This window comes from Stigmatopora argus, chromosome 14 (assembly GCF_051989625.1).
Source record: "Stigmatopora argus isolate UIUO_Sarg chromosome 14, RoL_Sarg_1.0, whole genome shotgun sequence".
NCBI classification, from domain to species: Eukaryota; Metazoa; Chordata; class Actinopteri; order Syngnathiformes; family Syngnathidae; genus Stigmatopora; species Stigmatopora argus.
In genome coordinates this window covers 8545075-8571534 of record NC_135400.1, presented here as the reverse complement: position 1 = coordinate 8571534, position 26460 = coordinate 8545075, and the positions used below count along the sequence as shown (strand labels likewise).

Below are 26460 nucleotides of genomic sequence, written 5' to 3'. Positions count from 1 at the left end.
GTGATGAGTATGTTCATACTTTAGTCCTTTTTTTCCTGTTTATGTTTCATATGTACTGTTAACGGATGCAGTTTTTATATGTATCGTATCTTGTGCTGACCCGGCCCGCCTGTCAAATTTTTAAAGTCAATGTGCCCCCCGGGCCGAAAAGTTTGCCCAACCCTGGTCTATCCTCATGACCGTCATATTATAAAATAGTTGCCAAACATCTTCCAGGAATGTCCCAAAATCATCGGAAAATGACACAAACTTTGCAAAAGTGACCCAGAAGTGCCCTAAAATCATCAGGAAATTATCCAAAATGTACAAGAATGATACCTGAATATTCCAAAATGTACACAAAGGGACCCTAAGTAATGTAAAGTTAACAAGGAAGTGACGCACAATGAATTCATTGTCTCCCATTGGTAACAATAGATATCCAATTCATTTAAATTGGGAGGACTGTCTGTTAACATTTATCTTTCAGTGACTTTGACGGCGCAAGACCGTCAATGGCAGCCAATGAGTTAAGAAGGAACAGACTTGAAAATGTTTCAAAAGTAATATGAAGTGACCGGAAAAACTACAAGAAAGTGACAAAGAGCAAAGCAACCTCACCTCGTTTTTCCTGAAATTGTATTTTCTTGTTAGAATTTCCTTTTCTCAATACAGAATTGCATTGATGAGGCAGCGAAGGCCTATTTAACCAGAGGTGAAGATGATTAAAGAGCTGTGTGTTTTCCTGGGTGGATTTGTGTGTGCATGGTTTTATGCATGTGTTGGTGATTGAAAGAGAACAAGAGATTAGGACTAACAGCAATATGCATTAGTGATTGCTTCCTATGTGTGCGAATCAAAGTGTGCAACGATTTCTACTGGCGCTATGCTAATCTTAATCCAAGCAGAAAGTCAGGTTAAGGACATTAACAGCCGTTTTGTGAGCTGAATGTGTTCGTATCTAAGTGCACAAACACTCAAGAGTGATTTAAGTGATTTTGAACGTGCACATGCATGAACAGATGCACTGGTATGTGGGTTTGTGAGTGGAAGAGTGTAATCTGAGAGTAAATTGGGAGTTAAAGGCCCATTAACCAGGGCATTAGATCAGAGACTGAAAGCAGACAGTGAGGAGACGGGTGGTGTTTTTGCATGAGGTTAGAGGATTTCAGGGGAAAGGGACAATGGGGGTGTGCATTTAGCAGCATGAGGGTGAAGAGGGATTGGGGGCATTAATAGAAGTAGAGCTGCAAAGAAAAAAAGGGATTGAGAGGAGCTGACCCACAAAAAATATGGTGAGCTAAGAGCCATTTGTATATGGTAAATTGCAGAATCCTCAAATGGCTTGCTTTTCAATAAAGAGACTAAAATGATTTAAAAAAAATCTATTAAAGTCAAGTTGATACCGTTTGTTATAAGCATGTGAATTAAGATTTACTCATGGTGTAAAAGGAGATTTGTACTGTTCCATGGTCTGAGGTAAAGGAAGTGTATAGATGTTAAATAAAAGTGTAAATAGAAAAAAATGTCTGGGAATGCGCCTTTAAGAACCCCAAATGTGAAGTAATATGGCTTCTGGGCAGCAATGTCGCCGCCTCCCAACAAATGTCATATGATTGGGCTGCTGTATTAGTTTGTGAAAACAAATCACACAAAAACAACAAAGAAAGCTCTTTCAAAATCTTCTACTTTATTTAAATAGATAAGTGGTCTTGCAAAAAAATTCAATAAAAAATTATTTTGAATGTATTGCTTGTCATCATTATAATTGGGCTTAGTCTGATGCATAAACAGGAACTCCAAAGCACTCTAACAAAGGAATATGCAGCTAGTCACACGTTTATGCTGACATTATAATAGAATTGGCATACACACACAGACATTTTGAGTATATGAAAATAAACAAAAAAGTTACATAAGTCATACAGAAGAAATTTCCAATGAGGGGCAGCTAAATACTAGGTATGTCAAGCAAACACATTTGTTTTAACATTAGTGGCATCCAAGTTTGTGCAATTCAAAAGGTGGAAAATAAAGCAAACGTTAAATTTCAAGATTACGATTGAGAGCACCTGGAAAAGCTACACGTGAAGCTCAGAAGTTACAGTGGATACCACTTTGAGTCCCTCCGCATGCAGCAGAAAATGAGGGGCAAGGGGGTCACTTCAAAGTTACGTCAAATAGCAAAAGTTAGGCTACGCAGCAACTAAACTAACAAAAAAGAGCAATTTCAAAACTAAATTTTATCACTACTTAGTGAATCCACCGTTGGAGGTACAGGGCTTTTCCCTCACATTTGTTTTCGTTTTCATAGTCACACAGCATAATAACAGCATTTTTTCCATCCATGTGTCTTTATTTTAGCTACCCAATTAAATAAAGATGACCAGCATTTTTATGTTAAGTGGTCCTTGTTTTACAGGTTAGTTGGAAAATATAAAAGAGCTTTTTCAGTGTCATTGACAAGGATAGATGTCCAATCATGTGGCTGTTTTTATCCGTTTGCTGCGAATTCAAATTAGATTGTTGTCTACCGCCATCAATGGCACCCAATATGTCAGGTAAATGCTGGCAAAGCTTTAATATCACAAAAGCCAAGCGTGACAATAAATGCAAGAGACATTCAAATAGGTTTGTCTTCATCTCTACCAAATGAATTGGAACATTTTGAGGTTATTTGTACAGCTCCACAGTCGCACCAGTCTATCACCGTATCAACGACTGTCATTGTTGATTGACAAAATAACATAAAAGTCATTAGAACAATAAAAATATTTTTTGACCTGCTTTTGAATCTCCACTTAGAATGAATTGGACGTCTATCGCTGACAATGGCAGCCAATGAGTTCATTAGCACTTCATAGACTACTTTCAATTAAATATTTGCAATTAATTCCTTGTACAAAAGTCACCCAATTACAGAATAGCCTTTGGGGAACTGAGTCATAAAAAAGTGATTATAGTGAAAGTCATTACAACAGTACAGATATGAAATCAAGCTCCCATGTCGTCCTTGTCCTTCCATTTATTCTCACTAACACTGTGTTGTATATTTTTTGTCCTTCTATTCAGTATAGCTGTACAATGTAACAACATCTAATGTATATACACACAAAACTAAAGAGTTGAGTTCGGAACGAGGTCAGTGGTATTCAAACCTCATGCCAAATTTTGACATTCTTATAAAGAAATGTGTCAAAGGCATCAGATGTGGCATTTCAGTTTTCTTTTCAAGTTAGTCAATATTAGGGAGATAGAAACCAAAGGAATGAAAAAAATATTTTGATGAATAAATAAATAAATACAATAAATAAAGCAAAACTACAACTATGTTGGAGTACACGTTAAAGGGGTCTGACTGTACATGGCTGTGAAAAAAGTGTTTGCATATTGACTGAGTGTTGGTAAAGAGCAAAGTGAGTATTTAACCCAAAGAGAATTTTTGAGCAACAATAAAAACACCCTGACTAAAGAACATCATGCGATATAATGTTAAATAGGAAAACCATGCTTTAAAAGTTGTATGTAGTCCAAACTACAGTGGTATAATATCTGGCAAAGCTGTAAACGTGTCTACATTTGTGGTCATCGTAAACATTTGTTCAATCAATCTATGAGAAATGACATATTTTTATTGTCACAATTCCAGGCAGTGAATTTAGTGTTGTGATGTGATATTCAATTGATTCTTGGGTGCTTAAATACTTTACTGCCTGGAAACAAGACTTTATACATGCCATTTATAATTATAGAGTATATGCACACAACTAAAGAATGTAGACTCTTAGCACTTTTTTTGATCTACTGTTCCTTCTAAAAGCTTATTGTAAAGAGAGTCTACTGGCAACAAGGAGCAAAGTTGCAAACTAACCTGCACACATATTTCAAGTTGCAATTGCAATCGTTGGTCACATTTAAAGCACAACAATTGTTTAAATTTACATAAAAACTACCATACTTTTATGTATTATATATTCATATTCTGCCTAAAGAGTTTGTGGCTACCATCTTAACTATTATGCCAATTAATCTTAAAATAATCACGTGATACAATCAATTAATGTTCCTGTTAATATTGTCTTATCATTGCTTAATAACAAGCAACACATTTAGATTAGGGGCATAGTTAATGTGACATCATGTTAATCATGTAGTTAAAATCACTGTTGAAAAAAAGGGTAATTTATAGAGGTGCCCTAAAGTTGTTTAAAAATAAATAGTTAGACGTAGATGAAGAAGATTTAGAATTGAGTTTGGCTCTACAATTTTCCTTAAGTTTTTAAATGATATATTATCTTAAATAACTTAACCCTTTATAGGTCACCTTTTAAACTTATTGGCTGCCATTCAATGATTTCCCATTTTCATTTTTTTCTTTTTTAAGGACAGTGAAAGCACAGAATAAGATTAACCCTCTATAATAGAACTCATTGGCTGTGTATGACCTGGCTACTGAATTGACTACCTTTAAATTGTTTTATATATATACATATAATTCAAATCAATAAATACCAATGAACAAATATAGTCTCTTGGCCTTTAAAGGGTTAAGGACCTTCAAAAAAAAATGAATCATTTGAGTGAGCCAGAATAAATATTACCACTGATGCTAATAATGAGCATTTTCACAATTTAAGGCATTATGATAATCACCAAATTTAGAGAATGTGTTTCCTTTTGAGTATAAAAAGTTAGTGTTGAATGGTAACAAGTGAGCACCGTCTATGTATTTCAAAGTATATCTCTCATTAAAAATTAAAGCCATCTAATCTTCAGTGTGCCTGAGCGTGTGAAAACTTAGTAGAGTGTTTTACAGTAGCTCATGTGTAAATGTAACCACATCTAATGTAGATACTAATTGCAAAACTAAGAATGAAACATTGTGCCTCGCGGCTGCATAAGTATGTTGTCGGATATAGACATCTAGTAGGAGTACTGATAATTGTCAATTTACGTGGCAATAAAGATCCTGCAGTGAAAAGTGAAGAAGTCAAGCAAAATTGAGTTCAAGAGTGACGTTGTCAGGATGTGCGTGCTCGGGACTTTTATACATTCATGGTGAAAAGTTGTGAGGCAGAGTCCTGGGAACGGTGGCCATCCGTAGGTGTGTTTTGTGGGTCAAGTTGAAAGGGGGCGAAAGGCTAGGAGCGTTCTCCTACAGAAGGATGCACTTTCCTTTCTCCACCCATGGGTTGTTCTTCATCAATTCAGGGTTCAGAAAGGGATCCTCGGGGACGCCGTCTTCTATCCACTTTACCAAACTTTAAAGAGAGACAGACACATGTTTTGAATTCTCCAGTAACTTTATGACCACAATAAATCTTGTAGGGTCTTTCCATCTTTTCCATTTATGGTAACGGAGCATGTCTACTACACAACTGGAGCTGATGTCATTTTCCCAGCAACCAGCTTTTGTTTTTTCCAAATGCTGTTGGACACCTTTTTAGAACTGTTTCTCATTTCCACATTTTTTAAGTTTGAGTTTGATTTATTTAATAAAAGGGACAGTACATATTAATGAACATATATATATGTGAATATGTCAGAATATAGCCATTGGCTGCCATTAATGTTAAGAACTGCAAGGGCAGCCCTCCCATTTCAAATGGTTTGGACGATAAACCCATTTAATTTAACAGCAGAAGGATGAACAGAGCCTTATGATTGAAGGTCTATTATCATCAATGGCACTGAAAGACTTATCAGTGATGAGTAATAAATATATTGCTCAGTGTTTAAGATGGAAATGTGAATTAATTTCTCTCCCTGGATAGAAAAGAGAAGTCCTGCATGAATGTCATTTAAAATGCTTTTACAAAGTATACTATATTTATCCTCTTCTACATTGTGTTATCATAAAAATAACAGTTTTAAAATCGTATCTAAGTATGCTGTGATACAACAATTATACACAATTAGTACTTCCATGCTAAATGGCTTGCATTTGCACTTTCTTCTCATTATACCAATGTATTCTGTCTATTATTTAGGCACTGCGCTTGATTAGATTATCATTTCCTTTTCCTTCTCATTTTTTTCCATTAAAGCTTGATCAAATGAACTCACTCTGTCACTGTTTTGGAGGATTTCTCTCTTTTGAAAGCCAACTGGTATTTAAGGCTCTCTACCTCCTTCTTCATCTGGGGCAGGTCCATCTCATCCATGACTGCAGACTTATTAAGAAATTGTTTATCTGTGAACACAAGAGGATGGATTTAGGCAAAGCCGACCACTTCAAAATGCATTGAGTGTACCAAAGTGCTTGGTGTTGTTTACCTAAAAGGAAGCACAAACAAGCTCAGCCAGAAGGAAATAGCCAACTTAAAACTATTAAGCAGAAAGTTCAAAGATTCATTAGTTTGGAAAAAATGATCAGCAAATTAACATGTGTAAATTTGCAAAATCATTTGATGGATAGATTAATGTGGTTACAGTATATTTAACATTGTCATTTGACGTTAAAATGGTTGGGACATCTATGATTGATAATCGATTTAAAATTCAAATCAGAAGGAGTCACACATCATCTATCCTTGTCAAAGATCAAGGCAAAAGAAAATGTGCTGAGTAAGGACAAACGAACAGGATTTACAGCACTGCTGTTTTTCTTTCTTACTTTATTAAACTGATTTTTGCCCTTGATCCAAAATGAATTGCTTGGTCTTTTAACAAGTGGAGAGCTATTGGTGTCATTGTCTGTTTATGTTGAGTTAGTATAGTGCAGTAGCTTGAGGCAGAGTATTATACAACACATTTCCTAATTGCAACATTTCTCACTCATCAAAACATTGAAGGCAACCTGGAAATTGTTCTCAAGCCACCATGTTAACTCACATTCACTGCCAAACCAACCCAGTTCAAATGCATTGGACATCTACAGTGAAATGGTACTGAAAAAGTTAAGGAGCTTCTCAAGTGTCTTAATTAATGTCCACAAGTGAGTTAAATTATATGACTCACAAAAGAAAGTGGCGTAAAAAGAAGCCACATTTAGAAGAACCTAGGTTTGTAGTAATCAGGTTGACTGGGACTAACAATCCTATCAATCCAATCCATTTTCATGGTTGTCAGACGACATTATTCTTTCATCTTGATTTCCATCTGAGCATGCTCATATACTCTGACATGTCAATATATTGTACATGTTTTGAAAGGTGTGGGATATGATGTTTCACCAGAACAAAGCATTATCTCAAGTAAGGAAGGGCTTCTATTTGCAGCAGTCTTACTTCCTTCCACGTCTACGGCATCATTGTAGCTGCGTTCTGCCTCCTGCTGTCCTCCACACTCGCCTACTCACTGAAGACTCCTTGTCTATTTTTAGGCCTTTCGACTTATGAAATCATTCATCCACAAAGGCATTTTTCTATAATTCCAATTGTTTGTTGTTGTTGAGGCTGGAATTTTCTACAGTTATATTTAAGGAAAGTAACACATTCCGGTCAAGTTCAACACTGGTGATCTTGCCAACGTTTTGTTGTTTTTGTTGTTAGTACAGTCAACTAAAGAGATTCACACTTGCAATTATGTCAATAAAACCCTTAAGGCTTGCATGTGCATAACATGTAACGTACTATACTTAAGGGCTGAGCGATATGACCTAAAATGAATGATTAATGATTATTATTTTAAAAAACACTTGAAAATATACACAACACCTATTTATTGCTGAACCCCGCATCACCTATTGAAAACCTACAATCAGGTGAGAAGTGGTTGTAGGGGGATTTCCAAGAATATCATTAACTCTGAGATATGTATGAGTGCATTGTTGTACATTGACACAAGTTACTGCCATGTTACTGCCACATTTCCAGGAATTGAATGCTGCGCACTTCTTTTAAAGACTTCACACCCACATCCTTTGTGATATTAAGATTGACATAATATTAAGCAAAGGTTGCTTCAGTTGTTTTATTTGAGCGTGTTACATTTTTAGCACCCGTAGTTAATTTCATCTTGACATAGTAAATGCATCATCCACTGCAATTAATAATTATTGTTTCTAGACTTGGGGGAAACAAATTCCCACTGTGGTGTTTTGATCTTATATTAGTAATCCTAATGGGGGCATCATCTAATATATTTACATATATAAATTTGAATTATAGGCCTTGCATAGAAGGGGTTGTTTGTTACTAACTCACATGGTTAGTTGGTATCTGTAGTGCTGCATCGCTAACAAACTTGGAGAGATTTGGAGAAAACTATGCAACCATAGCAATTTTACTCCTGCCTGAAGGTCTGTTTGTGTCAAAACTAAAAATCGTATTTTTGCTTGAAACATACAGGAGGGCACAAGAGAAAAAGTCAATCACTTAAGTTTATGGATGCCGTATTTACTGAGCACATTTGCAACACTGACATTATTGTCAGCAGAATGTGAGGCATATCCAGCATTAGTTGAGTCTTCAATGAGCCTGCTTAGACATCAATTTTGAAGTTAAAGCAACCAATGGAAATTTTAATAAGCTTATTTTCCATGGTGCCCCCCTATTTCATCTACAATGTAGATGAATGATGTAGATGAAATGAAGGAGTTTACACAGCACAAGAAAACAAAGAAAACAATAGGATGTAGATTCTACATCCTTTTGTTTTCTTGTGCTGTGTAAACTCCTTCATTTCTCACACTTTGTTGTTCAATAATTCAACTATTTTACATATATTTTTATTTTGTCTGAGGATCGGGTGGCTTGCTAATCATTTATTTATTTATTTTGCTGAAAACCTCTCTTTGTTCAGGCCAAAGCGAGAAAAGTATTTTCTTTTTTATTATCTTCATGTCAAGGAACTGTGTTGCTATGATTTGAAATAATTCATTTTAGACAGATGCTTTGGCCTTCCTGTTTGCTGTTTGCATGTTCTCCTTGTGTGGATTTTCTCCAGGTATTCTGATTTCTTTCCGCATCGCAAACACAAGCATAGTAAACTGTTCGGGAGCTGGAAAATAAATGAACGAAATGGATAATTGCTCATTATTGCCTTGGTCAAGAATAAAACTACCAAGAGAAATAAGGTTTGCATCTGCAGAAAAAGCAGGATAGCCGACATTTCCATCTGGCTATGGACACAGAGACTTAAATGTCTAATGACTTGCAAATATATTGAATGGGGGTAGCAAGGAAAATGTAGGTTGGGTCTTTTATTGAGGGTATATAGGTCACTAAGTGATTTAGGTTAAAAGCATCCAGAGATTAACCTCTACCCCCCTTTCCATTCTGCTGTCCTTCTAGCCACAACACACTATTATATGTTACACATACACCTGCAAGTGCATAGCTAGCTTGGCGTACTTAATGTGTCAAATTGCACCATATGTCCACTCTCCACATACGTGGACATCACCTTTCGGGTACAGGCCACTTTCATTCATTCATTCATTCATCTTCGGTACCACACACCCTCGTAAAGGTTGCGGGGGTTGCTGGAGCCTATCCCATCTGACTTTGGATGAAAAGCAGACTACATCCTAGACTGGTCGCCAGTCCGCCGTAGGGCACCGGAGTCAGGCGAGTGGCTACCATATAGGCCAAAATATTAACCCTGAATTGGTGGCAAGCCTATCGGAGGAGATGGACAATGATTCACCCCTAGGAGCAATTTAGAGTGTACAACCAGCCCACAATGCATGTTTTGGGGATGTATAAGAAAACTAGAGTAGCAGAATAAAACCCACGCAAGCACGGGGAGAGTATGCAAATGCCAGACAGGAAGGTTGGAACCCACCGGGGATTGAACATTTGATATCAGAACTGTCAGGCAAACGTCCTAATCACTCAGTCATCGTGCCACCCTATTTAAATAGTATTTAACTTGTTTTATAATGAATGCAATCTTTAATTAATAAAGTTAAAAGGAAAAAACTGAAATAAATTCTGGTTGTGGTCCTCAATAACAATTAAAAGTTGTTGTTTTTTAAACTTATTAACGCATTCCCTGCTATTGGCAACAATAGACATCCAATTAATCTAAACTAAAAGGACTGACAATGTACGATCACCTTTCAGTGCTATGGACATTGGTAGACGTCCAATCCATTTTGACTCTGAGGGGCGTATGAACCATTTGCCCTTCCCAGTCAGAATTAGACATCTAGTGGCGTCAATGGCAGCCTCTGAGTTAAATGAGTAGCCTATAAAGATTTAATGGCACTAGAAAGAAAAGTGGCTTCAAAAGCACTGAACCAATGCTGAATAGGATGTGAACAGGTGAGAGTGGGTGAAAGAGTTGAAGACAAAAACAAGAAAACGAAGCAAAAGAGAGTGACTAAAGGGAAAGAAGCAGACTGAAAAGGCTCGCCTTGCCTCTATAGCTACTGTGTTGTAAATTCAGACTAAAAATAGAAAGGAACAGCCAGAGCTCTGACCATCTGAGGGTAGAGATTGAAAATGCTACTTGCTCTTTACCAGACTTAAATGAAACTCAATGAGCACCAAATTCACAGTGTACAACTACATCTGCATTACACAACTTTTTACCTAAAAAAATCATTAAACAAATAAAATCCATTCCACCATGTAATGTAAGCAAATGAGAAAACCATTGTGTTGCCCTCTCTCATCATCATTATCATTGGCTTCATGGGTCTTTTACAAACAGATTCCACATAGTTGAAAGCTTAAAATTCTCCAAAGTGCTATGATAATTAATAATTCAAAAGTGAGACAATCCAGATTCACTAATCTGTGTGCCTTGCAGGGTTTTTAGTCTTTCCCAAAGGTTTATAAATAGAATATTAATGGCATCATAAAATTATTACTCTGTAAAAAAAGAAAACTTCCAAAAAGTTATTCTAATTTAAGATTCTAAGTGAGCTCAAGAAACATTGCTTCATAGATCTCCAACTCATTTTGGGCAAAGCTCCGCATATAAAAACACTTTTTTACATAATCTTTTTTGGCAAAAACAGATTTTTTTTGTGGGGGCTAAAAAAGCCAAAGACGGCCCAGCAGCTGAGTGGTTAGTGTGCAGGCTTCACAGTTCTGGAACCCATAGTTAGCTGGGATAGGATCCAGCACCCCCTGTGATCCTTTTGAGGATTAGCGGTTCAGAAAATGAATGAATGAATGAATGAATGAATTTTAAAAAGCCCTACTCAATTCCAATTTGGCAGAAACTTCTCCATCCATAAATTTACAATGCATTCATTTATTTCCCTGCATATAAAACACCCAAAAAAAAATATTTTTCCTTAACTAAAAACTACATGAATTGCTTTAATATCAATAGAAAGCCAAAATCAATTGTAAATAACCTGGAAAAGCCACAAATTCAACAGAAAGATCCATCTATAATACCCCAAAATAAAATGACCCCAAAATTAACAGGAGAGGATCCATAAATGCCTGAAAATTGACAGAAAGTTGAAAAAAATATCAACAAGAAAAAACCAGTAAATGCCATAAACCAATAGGAAGTCACAGTCTATAAAAGCAAGCATTCTCATGCTATTTCTCCATTAATATCCTTATCAATGGTCTTTCCCTCCTAATTCTGTGCTAAATAAATATCCCATCACCAGCAGTCACGGAAGCAGACAGATGGATACTACTTACCTCACCGATGCTCTACCGGAGGCTGTTGCTCCTCTCAACTCGGACCGATGCAGGTAAAAGAAAAAGGGAGGCCACGGAGGACAAAAAAAACGCTTGAATTTCCTCTGTTGAATGCCCACTCTCAAAGAGAAAGGGGAGATCAATCCACAGTCACCAGGGTAAACAGACAGACACAAGCCGTGTGAGGTACTCTGCGGTGGGAGAGTGGAAGACTCGCTGAGCTATAGGAGAATGAAGGAGAAGGACAGGAAGAGGACAACTTAACCAGCTGGTGCGTTGTGCGTCTGCGTGTGAGCATGTCACACTCACACAGAGAGATGAGATGGAGAGCAAGGCAGAGATAGAGAGACACTGTCTAGAGATAAAGTAGATGAGCAGTCTTTCGTCAGTGCGCGCGTGTGCATGTGTGTTGAGTGACACACGCTAGAATTTTGCCCAAATATGGACACTCATAGCTTAATCTTCAACTCCTGCTTTAGCCCTACACACATTTGTGCGATCCAGATCCACTGCAAGGTAATCAAAAGACAATATAGGCCAGTTTCACAATCAATACAGTCAGAAAATTTTAATTATATACCACAGGGGCGGTCCTGGATAATTTTGCGCCCTGGGCAGACAACCCTCTTGGGTCCCACCACCACCACCCCATCCCATATCTAATGATCTAACTAATGATCATCTGATCTTTTTAACACACATAAATGTGGTCCAATATTAATATGTTGTCTTTCCTTAAAGGCCTCACAGTTCTGGGGTCGAGGGTTTGATCCCAGGTCGGTTGTCAGCGTGTGCGGTCGATTGGTCGCCGGTCTTTTGGTCGCCGTCTTTTGGTCGCCGGTCTTTTGGTCGCCGGTCTTTTGGTCGCCGGTCTTTTGGTCGCGGTCTTTTGGTCGCCCCGACCGCGACAACGGGCGACCAAAAGACCGGCGACCAAAAGCCCGACGACCAAAAGACCGGCGACAAAACAAGGTAAAACAACACGGTCTACGCATCAATAAAAGCCAACAATGGCCATGAACAGTTTCACGGAGCTGACATGTGAGTGTATAAGAGTTTGTATGTACATGCGTTGTCCCTTTAAGAAGCTACGTCAGTCAGGGTCTTAACAACAAAAACAATAAAAGTCCGGGAAATTTGGAGCTTTTCTTTAGCCTAATAATTACTAGGGCATTAAGTATGACTAAATAGTAAGTCGCAGTTTGTATTTAGGGAATTTGAACAACGATTTAAATGGTAATTATCACTTACCTTCCGGGCGACCAAAAGACCGGCGACCAAAAGATCGGCGACCAAAAGATCAGCGACCGAAAGATCGGCGACCGAAAGACCGGCGCCCAATCGACTGTGTACCGTTGTCAGTGTGTGGAGTTTGCATGTTCTCCCTGGGGTTGCACGGGTTTTCTCCGGGTACCATCCTCCCCCCATCTGTGAGAAAAAATGCATAAAAATATCATGCAATGTAGGTTTGAAGCATAACTGCATTCTTGCTTCTGTGCAAGAAGGAAAATTTCTAAAACTAGGAGTCCCTCACACAGAAGGGACCACAGTGGTGATGGGAGCACCATCAGCGCTGAGACTTGACTGACTCAGCACTGATCATTAATTCATGATGCACAGCTTAATGGATGATGAGATCAGAAACCTCAGCTACAAATTACTCAAGTTACAAATGAAGAAAAAGCAAAGCCAAAGTTGATGTTGTTGTGCACTGTACACATTGATCCTGTGAGTGAAAAATAGAACAATCAATTATAGGGCATGACAATTTAGCTCACTAGCCAGCTGTTAATAATTCACTGGTAGAATAAAAACAGCCCCATGATTTCAAGTTTTTTTTTAACTATTTCACAAGAAATGTTCAAGAAGGCATTGCATTAGTTATTGGCCTCAATATAAATGTCTACATATGCTGCCTGCTCTGCTACATAAAATGGATTGGACGTCTATCGCCGTCAGTATCAGCCAAAAAAGTTACCATTTTGTAAATGCACATGTCAGAAAACCAGTCTTTGATCTATTTTACAAGCAGGAATTTGTTTTGCTTATGTAATTAGCATGCTTGCTTTTTCAAAAATTAAGCATTAATCTATAAATGTGGTATGGAAGTCTGTTTTTTAAAACATTGCAGACAAAAAGATAAAGTGAGTGTGATGGGCCTCATAGTGTGTCTTTGAAAAGGCACTGTAAAAAGAGATGTAGTCTTGTCAGTGATGTCTCACACAAAGATAAAACTACTAATAGCCAGAGCTTCCTCTAATGGAACACTGTGTGTATGAAAATGTGTGTGCATGCACACATGTCAACAAAGCTGCTGCATTCAATACATCTCTTATTCATGGGTGCATTACAGCATTCTGCCCTCACTGGTCTGCTTTTTCTATTTATGGCTTTCTCGCTTCATCTGGACATGCAGAAATCTCCTCACACACTCACCTACTTTTTCTCCAAACTGGAGTGCTGCTCAAATGAGATGATAAAAGTCACCGCTGTCATCGCTCCCCTTTAAAAGACAGCAAATGAAGACAAACATTTTATGTGCAAAGAGGTTTTTTAAAGATTTCGCTCTCCTTCCAAGATGCCATTTACGATTCAGCCATTTTTTCATGTTATAGCTGACAGAATGGTAAACCTTAAAGGTACAATGCAGTTATTCATTTGTTACAGGGCGGCCCGGTGGCGCGAGTGGTTAGCGGGTCGGCCTCACAGCTCTGGGGTCCTGGGTTTAAGTCCAGGTTGGTCCACCTGTGTGGAGTTTGCATGTTCTCCCCGGGTCTGCATGAGTTTCCTCTGGGTACTCTGGCTTCCTCCCACATTCCAAAAACATGCATGGTAGGCTGATTGGACTCTAAATTGCCCCTAGGTATGGATGTGAGTGTGCATAGTTGTCCGTCTGCTTGTGCCCTGCGATTGGCTGGCCAACAATTCAGGGTGTCCCCCAACTCTGGCCCAGAGACTGCTGGGATTGGCTCCAGCACCTCCCGTGACCCTAATGAGGATAAAGCGGTTCAGAAAATGAGATGAGATGAGATGAGATATTTGTTGCATTTAGTGTATGCTACCTTTTTGAAATTTTGTTCGATAATTTATTTATTTTTCACCATGGAAAGGACATTTAGTTAACATTAATTTACTACTGTTGAAAATTGCACAGTAAGCTAAACAGTGCTCTCTTGTGGTATAATTTTGCACGCAGTCTATCCTGGATATATACAGTATGGAAGTATATTATATTATATATATATATATATATATATATATATATATATATATATATATATATATATATATATATATAGAGAGAGAGAGAGAGAGAGAGAGAGAGAGAGAGAGAGAGAGACATTAAACATGTATTACATGCATTTCAATGTGGTTTTTAAGTTATATTAAAAAGGTCCTGGCTTGACTGTGCTGTCTACTCCGTGAAACATACAAAAGAGATCATCTTTCCCGAGACCATATCCTGTAAAATTCGTAAGATATACCAAATAGATTGATTTATTAATCTTCTTCTTGTGTATTAAAATGCCTTAGAAGTCAAATGATGATGAGGACGAGGATGAGGATGAGGGTGAGGATGAGGAAGGTGATGGTGATGGTGATGGTGATGATGATGATGATGATGATGATGATGATGATGATGATGATGATGATGATGATGATGATGTTGATGATGATGATGATGATGATGATGATTGTATCCAGATTTTAATGCATTTTTTTAAAGCAAAATAATATTATCAAGGTTTGTGTATTTTATTATTCCTCATTTGTATTCAGTCCATACTGGTGATTTCCCGTAAAACGTGTCAGTATTGCCGCCTCATCGGTTTTACTGACAGGTCCGAGTCCAATGGTGTTTTCGCAAAGTCAACATGGGTAGTGTAGTCTAAGAACAGGAAAAAATACATTTTACCCAGCCAAGACTGCGAGTTAAACTACATATCCCATACTGCTTTGCTACTAGTGGATGTACGCGTGTGACTGAGCCCAGCGAGGGGCGAGAGGTGGAAAAAGAAGGAATTTCGGGTTTCGTCTGCAAACTTGGAGCGACGCTCTTTGCGAAAACAATGGTATGTTCACGGGAACTCCGTAATCATTTCAAAATCGGATCCAGAAACCTACGGAAAGATGCCAACTATGCATCTATTGCACTCGTAGAGATTGGTTATGGTTGTGATTGCTCATAGAAAACATTAGCTAACTTGAGCTAGCCTGTCAGCTAGCCTTGGCGACATCATTTTTGCTGTTCCAAATCGTTGCCTTCCAGGATGACATCTGGTAAAATGTGTTTGTTGTAGGAAGTCGCCTCATTTGGCATGGTATAACTTATGGTAAAATGACGCACAATTGGTAAGATCTTAGTGTTCAACTTTGCCCCGTTATGGGTGTCCGCCCCCCTTTTTTCGGTGAGAGTTCCCTTTTACGGCAATTTCCTGGTTGCGCAAACATCCCGTGACGCGTGTGTCGAGCGATTATTGCCGTACCTTGGTTATTTTTTGCTGACAGATTGCGCAGAAAGCTTTGTGGTTTTAGCTGACATTTTGCATACCTTCAGCTAAGCCTAGTCTAGCTGTTGTTCGGATCGCTGGATTTTGCCTTTCACTTGCTTCGTTTTCTTTTGTCTATGCCAGGGGTGGCCAAGTCCGGTCCTCGAGAGCCCCTATCCAGTATGTTTTTCCATATATCCCTGCTCTACCACACCGAATCAAATGATCAACTCATCAGCAAGCTGTCCAGAAGCTTCATACCAATCCCGATGATTTGATTCACGTGTGTTGGTGGAGGGAGACATGGAAAACAGACTAGATAGGGGCTCTCGAGGACCGGACTTGGCCACCCTTGGTCTATGCGTTGCAGCCTTTTTTCTGCTTCAATGGGGGTTCCATTGACGGCGATAGACGTCCAATCCCAGGCCAAATAGACTATTGACATACTCATTGACAATCCCAGCTGAAAGATGAAAAGATCCACATAGATGGACTTCTATCATCATCAACGGCGCAGAAAGAGTTAAAAATACTACACATGTTGATCCTTAAAACATAGAAAACAATGGATACAAATTACCATGCAAAAACTACAAAACAAAAGCAGAAGGATGAAAACAGCGACATAGATTGACATCTGTCATCTTCAGTGTCACTGAAAGAGTTAAATATTACACAAATTACCATGCAGCTACTGCCAATTTCCTTCTTAGTTGAAATGGAATTTATGATTTTGAATTTGAAACAGAACTTTAGTGTAATTACAATACATTCAACTGTAATTCAAAAGCTTATACAAAGCTGTACTTTTTTTCCAGCTATAACGTGCAAAACAAAAGGTAAACAGTGAAGTTTGCAAACATTTGCAGTTACATTTTTCCCATTTTCCCAGCGCTAAATAACTATCCCGGTTGCTGCGTTGTCCTTTCCACAATTGTGTGCTTCAAGTAATAAACAGAACACTGATGTATCATTACAACAGGTCATCCAGTAAAGCAGCAATTTCCTGCAGCTCCTTCACCCAGACGGCTGACTCAGCTCTCGGGGTGAAAAACTACAAATTCAGTGTGTAAGTGTCCCATAATAATACATTTACAAATGTAATAATGCGGTTTGGAGTCATGATATTTTTTGATAGATGCATGCACTAAACCACATCATTGCAAAATAAAATAATGGAAAAATATATGTATGGCAAAAATATGTTTTCAATAATGAGACCACTCAGGAAATTTACCTTGCAATTGTTGCAGAGCAGGATGGAGGCTTCATTCGGTCCAACCTTTGCTGCCGTGGCTGCTGGAGCTAAAGGTGAAACTCAGCTAATGCGACTAATTGTCTTCGTTTTATTTGTCAACACAGACTTTATTAATGGAAATGATAATCACTGTCTTTTCAGCGGAAACATCCAGCACTTACAAACAACATAGGAGAACTCCCTCATCCTCTAGCACCTTGACCTACTCCCCTCGGGATGATGACGATGGAATGGTGCTGATTCAGTCATTTCCTTTGTTATTTCTGTAATAATTCCAATTTTTAACAGTGACAATAGTGACATAAATTTGAGGTCAACATAAATCTGAATCTTTAACATCTAACTATTTCCAATTCATTTTGCTTTAGCCACCAATCGGCACTCCTCGAAGGTCAGATTCAGCCATCTCAGTGCGATCTCTCCATTCGGAGTCCAACATGTCCCTTCGCTCCACTTTCTCGCTCCACGAAGAGGAAGACGACATGGTGGGTCCCTTTCATACAAATTATACAGTCTCATGGGCTCATACAGTAGTTAAAGATTATGAATAACAGAATTTTTGTGTTTGTGTAGGAACCCCAGGTATTTGCGGAACAACCATCAGTAAAACTTTGCTGCCAGTTGTGCTGCAATGTTTTTAAGGACCCTGTCATCACCACTTGTGGAGTAAGCATTCATCTCTACTCTTTTAACCCTCTGTCTACCTGCACCATTTTTTCTTGTGTATGTCAAGTTTTATCAAGCTAAAACATACCGGTTTTAATTAGAGATCACTTTTCTAATTTGATATTGAAACCCAGCAAACGTAATTAGGAGTAGAATAAAGTATATGTTCTTAAATAGTATTGTTTTGTATTGTAGTATTATATAATGGGTTTGCTAAAAGGAAGATGTATTATAAACTCCACTCAATAGGGCCCATTTGATTTTTAGTTTAAAAAAAATCATAACATTATCTTTTAGCTATATTCCTCACTCTTTATATAGTCTGAAATATATGTAATAAATTCAAGGTTATGCTATTTTGTGTGTAATACTATGTATTTATGTAACCTGTTTAGTTCATTTTTCTTTTCTATAAGACAATATACTTTATGAATACTAATTATGAATACTTCCTCAGCACACCTTCTGCAGACGATGTGCCTTGACCTCAGGTGAGCTTGAATGGAGTGTTAGGTAAAAGGATGGAATTTCTTTTATAATAGTCCATGTAGCTCCAAGCAAAAGTATTTAATCCCTTTGTAAGGACCAGGATCTCTGCTTAAATTGTTCAAAATATGATATAATAGAATCTTTATCTGTCACAACCATAGACAAACCCTTTCTGCTCGCACAGAAACAATTATGAGCCATGTTTTTATTGGACACAAAATCATAGACAACCAGTAATGCGCCTCTTCATTCTTCCGCTGTGTATTTTAATGTCACTAGCAGACATTCACATCATTTGAAATGGGAATGCTACTGGGAAACGAACATTTGTTCGCCCTCCCACTTCTTATGGATTGGACGTCTTTTGCCGTCAATGACAGACTATGACTTTATGTAGAATTTCACATTATTCCAAAATCTTTATCTACAGTGCATATTCTTGCAATTTACATTTTATTTCATATCTTAATGTTTTGGACCCCTAACAGACAAGTGTCCTGTGGATGTGGCAAAGCTGACGGTTGTGGTCAACAACATTGCAGTCGCTGAGCAGATCGGCGAGCTTTTCATACACTGTAAATACGGCTGCAGGGCCACCGTGACTGGTGCAGGTGCTGGTGGGGCCTCCAACGCCACTGTGGCGGGGAAGCCCGGAACACATGAGGTGGACCCAGTGGGCTGCCCATTCACTATCAAACTATCTGCACGCAAGTACGAAATACATGAAACTCAACTGCAGGCAGTCGTCGACTTACGATCCATGTGAGCTGCGTCTGTTCAACTTTACAACCGCAAAAGCATAAATTATGACAGTGCAGTGTGAATGTTGCATACAACATTTGTTTCCGCCGCTGGCAGCACCACCATCTTGAAAGGCCAATCACGAGATGATGCCGCTTCACTTTCTATGTGCTTCCTAATGGCGCCAATGGCGCGTAGCACCTCCAGGGTGGCTAAATCAAAAAGACTCCAAAACAATCAGATGCTTAATATAACCTACTTGGTTCAGTCTGAAGTTCATCTAATCTGTCAACACTGCACACTCTCGCATGGATCGACATACGACCAGATCGCTTTATGACCGATCTGTTGTGTGTGGTCGCAAGTCGACGACTCCCTGTAGTCCAACATGCAGTTTTGAACAAACCCTATTTTCTGTTGTGAATCTCCCCGTCACACATAATTTAACTGTGCAGAGAACACGAAGCCAGTTGTGACTACAGACCTGTTCGGTGCCCTAACAACCCATCCTGTCCTCCTCTGCTCACCATGAACTTGGAGGCGCACCTCAAAGAATGCGAACACATCAAATGTCCTCACTCAAAATATGGGTGAGTTCTTCTCAAAGTATCTTGCTCTGACTGTATTTGAGGTCGCTTCTTTGCCTCTAACTTACTACGTTTTCTCAACAGCTGTACTTTTATCGGTAACCAGGATACATATGAAACCCACCTGGAAATGTGTAAATTTGAAGGGCTGAAGGAGTTTCTGCAGCAGACGGATGACAGGTGAACACACGCGGCACAGCAGCTATCAAGAAGTCATATTTTATACATAAACTGTGCTTCAAGTGGTTAAGCTATCAATTTCATTGCATCTCACCGAATGACCTATTTTTTGACCCTATCAGATTCCATGAAATGCAGCTTACCTTAGCTCAGAAGGACCAAGACATTGCTTTCCTTCGCTCAATGTTGGGCAAACTTTCTGAGAAATTAGATCAGCTAGAAAAAAACCTGGAGCTCAAATTCGGTATGAAACACAGTTTCTTCAAGTTGTTGGTCTTTTAGTTTTTGTTTTGTAATTGGCAATCCTTGGCTGTTTCAGACATGCTAGATGAGAATCAAAGTAAACTGGGTGAGGACCTTATGGAATTTCGCCGGGACGCCTCCATGCTCAATGTGAGTAAAATTGTAACCCCATATCATCTGCTGCCTGATGAGGATAGACAACCTATCTGTTTTAACTTGGAGGGCTGGCAGTAATCATACACTAGTTCAAATTTACTGTAACTACAATGCCCAATTGATTTCTTTTTCCTAAGTAGTAACGCTGTCGTCTTTATGCTGTATTTTAAATATTTATAATGACTTTTCCTATTAATTTAAACATCTTAGCCTTGACATTCATTCAATCTCCCCCAACAGTCCAAATGTATTTGACATCTTGAGCCATAATGGCAGCTAGTGAGTTAATGAGTGTCAAGATAAGATCACAATTAGTGCTGAAGATCATATCTAATTTAAATCCATGCTTCTACAGGATGAGCTGTCCCACATAAATGCTAGACTCAACACGGGCATCCTGGGATGTAAGAATCTTTGTTTCTTCAGTTTTTATTCGTACATAAGTGAAATAGTTTTCTATGTTCTTTATTTTTTGTCTACATACCGTCTTATTTTATTGTGGAAAATTATGTCAACTTGTTAATTTTTTTCTTCCTACTTTAATGTTTATCAATTAATCTTTTCTTTTTTGGTAGCATACGATCCTCAGCAGATTTTCAAGTGCAAAGGGACATTCGTTGGCCATCAGGGACCCGTTTGGTGTCTTTGTGTCTACTCAACTGGAGACCTGCTATTTTCTGGCTCCTCAGACAAGACCATCAAGGTAAGGTCACACACTTGCTCACGCGCTCAGTAGGCCACTTTTCAATCGCTGTACGGTATATATTATCAGCCCACAGGAAATATTAAAACATACATACAAGCCCACAACTACCACAAAACTAGTAACAAGTTGCCAGTCTTTGTTTTTATTTATTTATTTGTAGAAAAGCTATCTAAATATCACAAATGGTTACAATTTGATCTCTGTTTTATTTTGAAAGTTGACAAACATATGTATGGGCTTTTCATTAGTTAATGACTCAAAATTTGAATATGGTCTTTACACACTCACTTTGGCTGTAATTCTTCTACCCTTTGGACTTGATATTAAAGCTTACATGATGCATTTGAATCTTAAGATCAAGTATTGAATCATTTATGAGACTTTACAACTGTGTTGAAGCAACATACATGAAAGTTTTTTTTGTTCTGCATTCCCTTAGGTATGGGATACGTGCACTACCTACAAATGTCAGAAAACCCTGGAAGGACATGATGGCATCGTGCTGGCGCTCTGTATCCAAGGGTAATATATTATGAAAAAACATGAGTGGGATTGCTGATGACCTTGGGCTGGCGAAATGGCTTAAAAATAACATTTCTGATTATTTATTTATTTTGCCTACCTACTATTGACCGTGCTTTTCTGTTTCCATAGGAACCGTCTCTACAGTGGCTCCGCAGACTGCACTATCATTGTAAGTAACATTAGTCTCAATTGTTTACGCTCATTTCAAAGAATGTTGTACACATCCGTTGTTTTAAGTGTGACTCTGTTGTGCACCTTTTGTAGGTGTGGGATATCCAGACCCTTCAAAAAGTCAACACAATCCGTGCCCATGACAACCCTGTCTGTACGCTGGTGTCATCCCACAACATGTTATTCAGCGGCTCTCTTAAAGCCATTAAGGTGCAGCGATTTCTCAACCAGAACTTATATAATGTAGAGTTGTTTTAATTTCAGATTCATCCACGTTACTGACTTATGTGTCCTGAAACAGATATTTTTTTTTGCTTGAATAAATACCAGTAGGGGAACAGAGCAGATAAGAGTATTGGATGAGGCTGAGGGCTGCAATGACTATAAATACATGGATGTGGCAAAATCTGTGTTTCCATGGTTACAGGAAGGGAAGCAGAGGTGTGCGTTGTTTCAATGCTACATTCTTTTTTTCTTTTGTATTTGTGTATCACTGCCCATTGTCCCGTTTTGTTCGTTGCATTTTTCTCCACACTTCCTCACATTCAGCTGTTTCTGTTTTCATCGGCAGTTTAGAAATTATTTTCAACTTTTTTCTTGATCTATTGCCTTTATCAACTTTACTGCTTCAGTATAGTATATTTAGGCATTATTTGCTATTAAGTAAATAAAAGATTGTAACTTAAAAAATGGGGGCATTTCTAAGTCATGTAACTAGGGAAGTGGATATAGTTGTATTTATAAAATGTACTTAATGTGCTTGTGTGTAGGTCTGGGATATTGTGGGGACTGAGTTGAAGCTGAAGAAGGAGTTGACTGGACTGAATCACTGGGTCAGAGCACTGGTGGCCTCCCAGAATCACCTATACAGTGGATCTTATCAGACCATCAAGGTAAAAAAAAAATTAGGTTAAGTCAAGTAATGTCCTTTTTAGCTACAGCCCTAAATAATCAAATTGATCCCATGTGGCACGTGTGTCCGAACCGGTCCTCAAGAGCCGTGGTGAGTGCAGGTTTTCATTCCAACCAATGAAGAGGATACATTTGAACCAATCTAGTGTCTTAAAACTGTAATCAGTTTGCAGTCAGGTGCTGCTTGTTTCAGAAGAAGTCTCATTTATTACACAGTCCATGCTGGATCAGTTAGAACAAAAACCTGCACACCATGTAGCCCTTTGTGGATTATTTTGGACGTCCCTGCCATAGGGCTTCACAGACAATTAACACACTAGCTGCACGAGAGCAGGAGTTGTAATGTTGACCTGTAAGCAGAACATCCAAAAATGGGACATTAGTGGTGCTCCTTCTGACCTCTTCTTTCTCCACTTGGCAGATTTGGGACATCCGTTCCTTGGAATGCGTTCATGTCTTGCAGACAAGTGGGGGTAGTGTCTACTCTATCGCTGTCACCAATCATCACATAGTCTGTGGCACCTATGAAAATCTCATTCATGTAATTCAGTGAATTCTCTTTTTCTTTTTTATCACTGCCAACATCTCTGGAAGGTGTGTTGTAATATTGCATTTGAGAGTGAGATTTGCTGTTTCTCGTCCAGGTGTGGGACATTGAGTCCAAAGAGCAGGTGCGCACCCTGACAGGTCACGTAGGGACAGTGTATGCTCTTGCAGTCATCTCCACACCTGACCAGACCAAAGTGTTCAGTGCCTCCTACGACCGTTCACTCAGGGTAAGTAAAGATGGTTATGTTTGGTGTTGAAACATTGCTCAAACCCGTTGATTGAATTAACTTTGTCTGCGTGTGTGTTCAGGTGTGGAGCATGGACAACATGATTTGTACTCAGACCCTGCTCAGACATCAGGGCAGCGTCACAGCTCTGGCTGTGTCCCGAGGTCGACTCTTCTCTGGGGCGGTGGACAGCACAGTGAAGGTAGTGCTTGCGTCTAGGACTATTGTGTCGTTGTTTTCTGTCAAAATCAGAGCAGCAACAAGAGCATTCGTTCATTTGACTAATGAGAAAATACACACATGTTAACACTCACTATATAGGGCAAGTGACTATTATTGGTAATTTAAAAACGTTTAGCCTTGAATATTTGTCTTCCACATTTGTGAACGTCATATTTCGGGTCATATAGGCCGCAATATTAAAAAAATGCTATATTCTTTGAGAACAAATCAAAAGGAAGTGACACGGAAATGCTCTCAAATCAATAGGACGTATCTCAATATTAACAGAAAGATACCTGGAGATGCCCCAAAATTAGTAGGAAGTCACTCCCGAGTATTTTACCTATCAGCAAAGCAAAGCATTATTTTTTCCTTTTTAATTTTCTTTTAATATATTGTTTATGAATAAATATATTTTTTTATGATCAAAATGCTTTAAATAAATTAAATATTGACTGACTTTTTCCATTTTAATTTAAGGAAAAAGAAAAAACTATGTTTTTTAAAGAATAATTAGGAGAACATTTACTTATAAGTTGTTGCCTGCCATTGACAATTATAGCCATTCGATTCATTTAATTTGAGAAGACTGGATGTGAATGCTCATGTTTCAGTGCCGTTGACAGTGCTAGACGTCCAGTCTATTTTGAATGGGGGAGTCAATTGAAAACTCCTTGTTAAAATGGTTTGGACTTTTAGCGCTATCTATTGCAGCCAATGAATGTGCTATCAAGTCTTAACTTAACCTTTTCTGTCTTTCTTACCAGGTGTGGACATGCTGAACACAGCCAATGATCCAGAGGTCTCCATGTTTGTCTTTGTCAGACAGACAATCCAAACGCCAACATTTCTTCTTGTTGTTTGTTCAACTTTAAATCTACGGTCCAATAAGTCTTTGCTCATAGAGCTTCAATATTTTGACCTTTCATGGTCATTAAACCCAAGTGATCAAACTTAAGGTCCTTAGCGATCTCATCACATTGTGCATTATGGCAAACTCATACGGTTGAATGACTGGATGCTTCGTGCCTGTAAAAGCAGGATTTTAGCGATCACAGCAATTCCTGCAGCCTGTCCTCCTACATCGCAGCTCACTTAAAGAAAGAACTCATTAGGGCTGGTTTCACAAACAGGATTTTTACAAAGAGTCCATGTAAATATACAGGTTTCCTGTTTACAGTATTTTGTAAAATGAGATTACATTTAAGTGAGACTGGAAAAAAAAAAAAAACTTCAAACATTTCTCCTGCACAACTCAGGTTTGTAAAACCAGCCTTTGTAAGAGTAACATTTAATAAGATAGACATTATATCGCTCAGCCACTTGAGTCTATTTCTTGCGCAAAATAGCAAATCCACATATATATGTATATATACATATATTAAGGCTGTCAGTTAAAGGCGTTAATAGCATTAACACAAAGCCCCGTTGACCCCGTTTTTTTTTAACCCATGATAAATTACGACTTAACCTACGAATTAAAAACAACCCATGGCCATAATCCTGTGGCCACCAGATTTAGACCATAATGTAGTACTCTGTCATTTATTAAGATGCAATGCACAGATAAATTGTGAATGAAAAAATATCAACGTATTCAAGAACTACAAAACCCCCCCAGCCTTGAGGCTCCAGGCACTTGGCATTTCTCTTGTGGCCACTTGAAGCTCACTATTTTTGAGCTCCACCACACGACAGATTGGGGTGAGACCTCAGGCCTCAGGCAAAATGCACAGATAAAACTGTGTAAGTGCTCTGGGAAACATTTAATTTTTTTGTCATTTTATAACATAAATAATATCAAACCAATGATAAATGATATATTTGAAGTATATACCTGAAGATCAAGTAAAAAATATGTTTTCATTTTCTCAATTTAGCTTAAAATTTTATTCTACATGCAAAGTGACAAATTGAGTTTTCTGATTAAGATCTTTCAGTTCATTAAATTAAAAAACCCACAAAGCTTCAGTTTTGTATACAGTTGCCATGTGTAATTTAAAACACCTACATTAGGGTCCTCAAAAAAAGAATCTTGTTAGCTCACAAAGTTCATATTTGCATATGGAAGACTGCTAATTTTACAGGATATTCTACAAGGAAAGTATATTTAATTCATCTTTGTGTAAAGTTTTTAAACTCTAGTTTTTATGATCTTTGAATTATGTAAGGTTATCAAATTGGTCAACTCTTGTCCTAGCAAGACTAAAACTATCTAACCATTGTTGCAATTAGAAATAAAATAATAATAATAATAATGAATATATTAATAAAAATAATTGCAATTACAAGTTTGAATCACTTGACAGCAGTAATATATATTGTTTATATATTCATATATATGTATATATATAATAGTGTTTTTATGAGTGCCATACAAGGAGTTTGAGGACAAGCCACTCTGATTGTTTAACTACATTGACTGTAACACATATTAACACGGAATCATAAGCTTTGTTTGTTTGTGTTCTGACAGCAAGCAAGGGTGATGGGGGAGCTCTTAAACTCCCAGGAGTGCCACTGGGCGAATGTGATGTGCAAGCGCCCATATTGGGTTAAAAATATAAGCCTATAGTCATAGCAACATGTTGACTCACATCACATTTTATAAGTACTGTAGGTTGTACCCACAGAACATATACTGAAATTAAGAGAATTTCACAGATGTCCCAAAGTATTTTGTTGTCATGTTATTGCACATCTGGCCACCACTTAGAGATTTCTTGTATAATATATGTTTAATCATGTAAACTTCATAAAACTGTTGTACACTTTGACCCCTGAGTGATTTAATGGAGCAA

General features: G+C 38.1%; 2 protein-coding genes and 1 long non-coding RNA gene across 6 annotated transcripts in view; 2 read left to right on the top strand and 1 right to left on the bottom strand.

Moving 5' to 3' along the window:
• Positions 1-26460, top strand: part of LOC144088932 (uncharacterized) — a 270343-nt gene that overhangs the window by 174948 nt on the left and 68935 nt on the right. The gene's annotated exons all lie outside the window — the stretch shown is intronic.
• gng13b (guanine nucleotide binding protein (G protein), gamma 13b) lies at positions 1651-11904 on the bottom strand. The gene is made up of 3 exons (XM_077619655.1): positions 11538-11904; positions 6046-6172; positions 1651-5240 (listed from the first exon to the last, which is right to left on the bottom strand). Exons 2-3 carry the CDS (start codon positions 6141-6143, stop codon positions 5135-5137), a joined length of 204 nt encoding a protein of 67 aa, XP_077475781.1. The 5' UTR covers positions 6144-6172; positions 11538-11904; the 3' UTR covers positions 1651-5134.
• traf7 (TNF receptor-associated factor 7) lies at positions 15503-26436 on the top strand. Of its 3 annotated transcripts, none has more exons than XM_077618026.1 (22): positions 15503-15610; positions 17010-17096; positions 17286-17338; positions 17427-17518; positions 17654-17770; positions 17859-17951; positions 18409-18442; positions 18929-19151; positions 19637-19771; positions 19853-19948; positions 20071-20192; positions 20268-20341; positions 20703-20751; positions 20923-21050; positions 21493-21575; positions 21708-21747; positions 21843-21959; positions 22520-22642; positions 23083-23202; positions 23306-23437; positions 23520-23639; positions 24427-26436. In XM_077618026.1, the coding sequence occupies exons 3-22, from the start codon at positions 17287-17289 to the stop codon at positions 24439-24441; spliced, it is 1965 nt and encodes a 654-aa protein (XP_077474152.1). In that variant the 5' UTR covers positions 15503-15610; positions 17010-17096; position 17286; the 3' UTR covers positions 24442-26436. The 3 variants fall into 3 exon arrangements, with proteins under 3 accessions (XP_077474152.1, XP_077474150.1, XP_077474151.1); XM_077618024.1 differs by having other exon boundaries at positions 17281-17338; XM_077618025.1 differs by lacking the exon at positions 15503-15610 and adding an exon at positions 15739-15818 and having other exon boundaries at positions 17281-17338.

What these genes read in the sequence shown, in the direction of transcription:
- traf7 (XM_077618026.1), top strand. Translation starts at nt 17,287, where the DNA reads ATGGAGGCTTCATTCGGTCCAACCTTTGCTGCCGTGGCTGCTGGAGCT. An exon ending in TGTCCTCACTCAAAATATGG is followed by an intron (nt 19,772 to 19,852) that starts GTGAGTTCTTCT and finishes TTTTCTCAACAG; the next exon opens with CTGTACTTTTATCGGTAACC. An exon ending in CTGCAGCAGACGGATGACAG is followed by an intron (nt 19,949 to 20,070) that starts GTGAACACACGC and finishes TGACCCTATCAG; the next exon opens with ATTCCATGAAATGCAGCTTA.
- gng13b (XM_077619655.1), bottom strand. Translation starts at nt 6,143, where the DNA reads ATGGATGAGATGGACCTGCCCCAGATGAAGAAGGAGGTAGAGAGCCTT. An exon ending in TCCTCCAAAACAGTGACAGA is followed by an intron (nt 5,241 to 6,045) that starts GTGAGTTCATTT and finishes CTCTCTTTAAAG; the next exon opens with TTTGGTAAAGTGGATAGAAG.